The sequence below is a fragment of the Epinephelus fuscoguttatus genome, linkage group LG4 (assembly GCF_011397635.1).
Source record: "Epinephelus fuscoguttatus linkage group LG4, E.fuscoguttatus.final_Chr_v1".
Lineage (NCBI taxonomy): Eukaryota > Metazoa > Chordata > Actinopteri > Perciformes > Serranidae > Epinephelus > Epinephelus fuscoguttatus.
The window spans coordinates 37,096,001-37,102,394 of NC_064755.1; the positions used below are offsets into that span (position 1 = coordinate 37,096,001).

A 6,394-nucleotide genomic window follows, 5' to 3' on the forward strand; every position below is an offset into this window, starting at 1 on the left:
TCTTTCTGAAAAATTAAAACCTGTTCATGGAGCTTGTGTCTATATGCTGAGGTAGATGGTGTCTACAGTATAACTGTGCTGGATAGTAAAATTCAGTAATACAGATTTAATTTGTTAGCATGTAACAGCCCCATAACCAATAACTTTCTGCCACTGGCAAGTTGTCAAGGCCTCATGGTGGCTGCGGATGCTTTTATCTACCTTAAAATCCAAAAGCATCTCTAAGGTGGCTTGCAGGAGGTTTACTAGGACTGGGTATCAAACCTTAACTTTCTGAGAATCACCCAAAACGTGTCTGTAGCATAAACTGTATAAAATAATGGACATGGAAAGTCACCCATATGTTTGTGGACTTCTGTTTTGAAGCTTTCAGATCAGCATTTCAGCCCTTGCATTGATATTTTTAAGCCAAAAGTGACCATATGTGGAAGAGAGGTTGGAGCTGTGGAGGAGCGAGGGGCAGATCTGACTCACAGTCTGTAGTGAGACCTCACTGACAGCCTGTCACTTACACAGCCTCGCCCTTAGATATGTGTTAAGTTCAGCCTTTTACTGTTGAGTTATATAAAAATAGCCTGACTGTTAACATGTTTATTTCTGCTATTAAGTTCAACATGGGGTCTATGGGGATTGACTCGCTTTTGGAGCCAGCCTCAAGTGGCCATTCAAAGAACTGCAGTTTTTGACACTGCTGCACTAGCTTTATTTTTCAGCCCTGGAGGTTGCTGCTCACTCTGTAGCAGGATGTCAAAAGTAGAAAGTTGGCGTTACATGCTTGGTCAGCTTCTTGAGGTTTAATCTTATATTTCTTGACCTAGATAACTTTGTATTTTTAGACTATTTTAAGGCTGTCGATTGATCCATCAAGTATTTTTACGATTAGTCATTCGGTTTATAAAAAGGTCAGAAAATTGTGTTTCCCAAAGCCCACAATAGCATCTTTAAATATCTTGTTTTTTCTGCAACCCTAAGATATTCAGTTTACTAGAATAGACGAGTAAAGAAAACAGGAAAGAAAATTCACATTTAAGAAACTCGATTAATCTATTGTCAAGTTAGTCAGTAAATGCTTGTGATAACACAAAAATAAATTATACCTATCCAATTTTGAGACGTCTGGCATAATTTATTAAAATGATGAAAGGGGATTTGTTTATATTTATAAAACCAACTGAAAAAGCACTGTTTTTGGTATTTGACACCAAAATCTGGTAAAGATCACCGCAAAAATCACACCGTAATCATTTTAATATGTTTATCAATAAAAATGACAACAATGACGTCGAAATTATCATTCCCTCTAATGTTGCAAATCATACAGCAATCGCAATGTCAGTCAAAATAATCGCAATTAGATATAATTCTCAAAATTGTTCAGTCCTACAGTGCAGCACAGTGGATCTTTAATTTGAGAAGTGAGTGACATGCATACAGTAAATGTAATCATGTAATGATGTACAGTATATTAAGTATGCTAAGATCTTAGAATTGTATAGATGCAAAGATTTAAGAAAAAGTACTGTGACTGCAGAGAGACCGATACAGTATTGTACAATCCTGGACAAAAATTATTTTAAAATCTCAATATCGAGTAGAAACAGGGCATTAAACACTGGTTTCTGCTGCACAAACGATGTCAGAACCAGACCGTATCAGTAAGTGCTCAGTACTCTCAGTTCTTCTCCGGGGCCTTTTTTGTGAGGAGATCCTCAAAGCGGAACTGACCCACGTCTGAGTGCCAGCTCATTTCTTTGAAAAGCAACATTAGTGAAGCTCATCACAGATTGACTTCCTCAGAAACATGCTGTGAGTCTATAAACTCAGCAGTTTTCTGGAACTGACTTGGCATATTATGAAAAGGGGCTTATTCAGTCAGAGTTTCAGTGTAATAGTGTCAGTTCACCAAATCCTCGCTCCATGTTGCTCTCGGCTTCGTCTCTGTACAGCCTACATGACCTGTCTGACAAATGAGTTGTGCTAAGCGAGCCACACAATGGTTGCCCATAATGCTTTCATTAATTCTGCAGGTTTTCCCGAGACAAGCAGTCACTTTTCACTGTGAGCCACATGCAGCTGACAGCACCTGACTGATCCACTGAGAGAGCAAAGGGCTGACTGCTTGATGGTTTCTTTTTACACCTGGGCAAAAGCAATCATAACACAAACAGCAAAGTCTTGGTGGTTTCACTGACTGCTGCTCAGTGAAACAGAGCTTCTGAGCGTGATGCTATGATGCAGGGAAATCAGTGGGACTCTTCTTGGCTCCTATTAACCCTGGGAAACCACTGGCTGTGGTGCAATGGCTCTGTGGGAGATGGATTGGGAAATGGGGGAGGAACTGGAATGTACATGGGCCAGGGCCTCGGTCTTATTGTAGTAAGGATGCAACACTTATTACATGACAGTAATTGACTTAAAATGTATGAGCAGCAAATGCAGAGCTCTGTTGAAAAAACTGAAATTCTTGAAAAGTAATCACAGTCCAAGAACGGACAGAGCGAGGACTACATTTGTGTGCTCCAACAGGCACGCTAACAATTTGAATTCACAACCACAGCCACCGCTACACAGCTAGTTTGTGGCACAATAACATCTCTGCAAATATAACCACGACGGCTCAAATTGGAAAAGGTTGTTCCAATCACAACACTATCAAGCGGAGTGTGAGTGAGCTCAGGTTGTGGGCAGCATCAAAGTGGCTCCCCTGCACTGCTGCAATCCCCGAGGGAAAGATGTTGATAAGAACCAAGAAACATGGGTGGTGACAAATCAATATTAAAGAAGATGCTTCACAAAGCCCCTAGGCAAGGGCCAGCGAGCAGCCAGAGATGTGAGACCAGATGTGTGCTGTGTGCAATGACTGAGACATATGAACTGAAAGCACTTGCTGGACTGTTTTGCTCTCTCTACTGTAATGTTGTCTTTAACTAAGGTGAGACCTGAGGGAAAACAAACTAAGCCAACATATCCTGATATGTATTGCCCCGCTGGGCCAGCTGACGAATATTTCCTTGGCCTCAAAAGCCCCATAGGTACAGTACAGCATTTCATCTAATGACCTCTGTGAGCACTGTTGCATATGCAAGCAAACAGTGAGCTTGCTAAAACCTGGGAATTAAGGGCATTAAGGTAAAGAGGATCTGACTGAGATGGTGTCAGTTAAATCACATAACACTGGCAAACACTAGCTGCTCTCTGTGTGCATTTTAGTGACCGGTAAATAATAGAATAGCTTCTATATGTTCACACAGTCAAACCATGATGGAGAGGGAAAGGAGGTTGTGTTTATCCAGCCTCAAATTTCTGTGTTTACCTTTTATCCATTAAATTAAGGTTCAAAAGAAAATGCAGCACAGATGTAAATGAACTCTGACCCTGCCCTTTGGACACATTATAAAGATGGCTGTGTTGTCACAATGGAGTCATAAAACTGGTCTGACTGTTCTCCATCTGAATCTAACAATACACACGCACTGTATAAGGCTCTGACGCTGCACCTCCTTGTACTACTCTGTTCCTAAACTAAGCCATGATGTCAGCAGCACTGCTACACAACGACGCCAGTCAGCAGCCAGCCGCAAACAGTAAGTCCTTCCAAGGAATATGAAAAACAAAACACGTATATGAAACGGTCCCTGACTGTGTCAACACTGGCGAGCTTGTTTGTGAAAACAACTTGCAGTGTGACATCCTAGATGGGCCAAACAGGGATCTTCCATGACACTTATCAAAAACAAAACACATGGCTGAAAAATAGCTCAGCTAGGTATAGTTCACTCAATAATGCACCACTGCTCTGGTGTCAAAGTCAAAGCGGGTGGTTATCAGAAATCACAGAAAGCATGTCCTCACTAGTGGTATTTAAATAGCTGAGCTAAGTGTTTTGAGTTTAGTAGTGGAGTCACTGAGATCTCAGGTTTCTCACACATAACAGGGCTGAAAGGAAATTCTGAAGCGCTCAAAGCTTTGGAAAATGGGAACAGCATATCTGGAAGCAATGTCACAGTTATTTAGGTTAATTTGAAGATTTTATGGTGCACAAATGAGGAAATGTGTGTGTAGCTTAGACAGATTGACATTTTAACAAAATATCATATATGGGGGACGTACAGTAAAACTTTAATTAAAAGCCCAGGCTATTATCTGCTTAAATCTATCTGGGGCAGGCTTTGAATTCCTTCAACACAACACTGTTGTTCAGCAAAGATGGGAAATACAAATTATGTCAACCAGTATGAGTATCACTTGTATAAAAACTGGGCTTCAGATAAGGTATCAGATATGAATCATTAATTTGATCTAGCTCAAAGGTAGCACACAACCTGGTTTTATATATTCGAAGAACTCCTGCAACAAAAATGATGCTTGGCAACCAGACCAGGCTTCTAATTGAGACAGTGTCAAAATGTGCAGCCACATTGGGCATGTAAAAGGAACTAAGCATTTAAATGGGACGAGGCTTTTAACAGAAGTTTTACGGTATTCTCCATGTTTCCATGGCTGGACAATAATGTGACAGGACTTTACAGCACCACATTAAGTGGGGATTAAAACTACTAGGTGAACTATAACTTTAAAAAGGCAGACACTCAACATTATTCACCATGGGCATGCTTCACATTAGCTATACTGACCACAGATGTGACACAGGCCATTTTAAACATACGTATAACCCTTTAATTGAACGCCTGGTTTGCAGGAAGGCCCAACAGCTGATACAACTTTTAATTTACCCGTACAGTATGAGGAAACTCACTGTCCACGTCCCACAGCAGAGTAGAGGCCCAGTACGGTGGGGGAACGGGCTCAAAAAGGCAAATATGTACAGTGAAATGTAAATAATTGAGAATATAGCATCATATCCACACATGAGGCATGCTGCTGAACACCAGGGTAACGGCTGAGTGAAGCTAACTAGCCGGCTAACCTCTTTGACAGGAGGGAATTTCTTCTTGCACTCCATGGACAGGGACCGCAGGTCCGTCTGCATGTTCTCCAGCAATTTCTTCACCGCTTCGGGACTGCTGGTCGACATCTTTGACGGCGTCTTCGACAGATATCTCACGAAACTTCACACGATACGGAATGCGGGAGCGCAGTCGCCCCCCACCCATCCACAGCGGGGATATAATCCGTCGCTACTTTATTCGGCTGCCTTGGGAAAGAAAATAAAAACGCCGCGGTCCATTGACACAGTATCCCACTTCTGTGCTTCGAGCGCCCCTGCGCAGGAGAGCAGCGATGACACCGGCATATGTTCTTCTTCTTCACAGCCCGTGGACATTAGCTCCGTGAAACAGCATCGTTCCCCTTTATTTCTGTCTCCTAACGCTGCTCAGTTATCGAAGATATTCGTCAAATTGAGCAGTCTGCCATCAGCGGCCGTCAGCTGCACTTTCCTTCCCACAATGCTTCGCTGGACAGTGACACGTCACTTGGACTTCCGTAAACAGTGACCGATTCAGGGTATTGACTACAGCGACCCCTGCTGGGCGAGCCTGATACAGCCCGACAGCGACAGGCCACGTCTGCAGTACATGTCGACCTGCACCGCCCAAAGGCTGGGCAAGAAGCTGCAGCAGGAGTTTTACACACAGCTGCTTTTTAAACTGTATTAATTATACAGTGGTGGGATGTAGTATTTATATTCACAAGGACAGGCAACGGTCAGCTTTATAGTTTTCTGTCCCAACCAAACCCCACTCTGTTTTGCTCTTCAATAAATTTGCACATTGCGAATTTGCACATCTTTTTCACCCGCTCTGCCTCACCGCATTCTTAAAACTAAAACTGAAAATTTGAACATTTCTTTAATGTATACACAGGTCCTACATTATCCTATGGATACATTTTTGTATTTTATTATTTGTAATTGAGTATATTTATTGATTTATTCATCTGATGTAGCAATTTTATTTTATCTTTTATTTATCAATTATTATTTTTAATTTTTGCATTCTATTTGTTCTCTTTAATCTTATTCTATTTAATGTCCTTTGATTTTGTCTTGTGCTGCTGTGATACTTGAATTTCCCCCCTAGGGGATCAATAAAGTATATCTTATCTTATCTTACTGTTTATTACATTATACTTTTTATTTTCTTTGTATTTTAGAGATATTAGTGTGATATGTGTATTACTGTCTTTTTACTGCTCCCCTGCAAAGTCTTTATCCCCCAGTTTGGGATCAGCAAAGTACATCTATCTGTCAGTGTATGTATGTATGTATGTATGTATGTATTCTATCTGTATCCCAAAACACATAAATTATTTATAAAATAGAAGGATTTTTTTAAAAGATATTTTTTGGGCTTTTTAGCCTTTAATGTATAGGACAGACAAGTGTGAAGGGGGGAGAGAGAGAGGGAGTGACATGCAGCAAAGGGCCACAGGC

General features: G+C 41.2%; 1 protein-coding gene across 2 annotated transcripts in view; it reads right to left on the bottom strand.

The window, feature by feature from the left end:
* mon2 (MON2 homolog, regulator of endosome-to-Golgi trafficking) overlaps positions 1–5,413 on the bottom strand; it is a 63,748-nt gene extending 58,335 nt beyond the window's left edge. For both annotated transcript variants that reach the window (XM_049573021.1, XM_049573020.1), the window contains exon 1: positions 4,928–5,413. In XM_049573021.1, the coding sequence (XP_049428978.1) occupies positions 4,928–5,035 (108 nt within the window). In that variant the 5' untranslated portion in view covers positions 5,036–5,413. The remainder of the gene's footprint in view (positions 1–4,927) is intronic.
* Between the last annotated feature and the right edge of the window lie 981 nt (positions 5,414–6,394).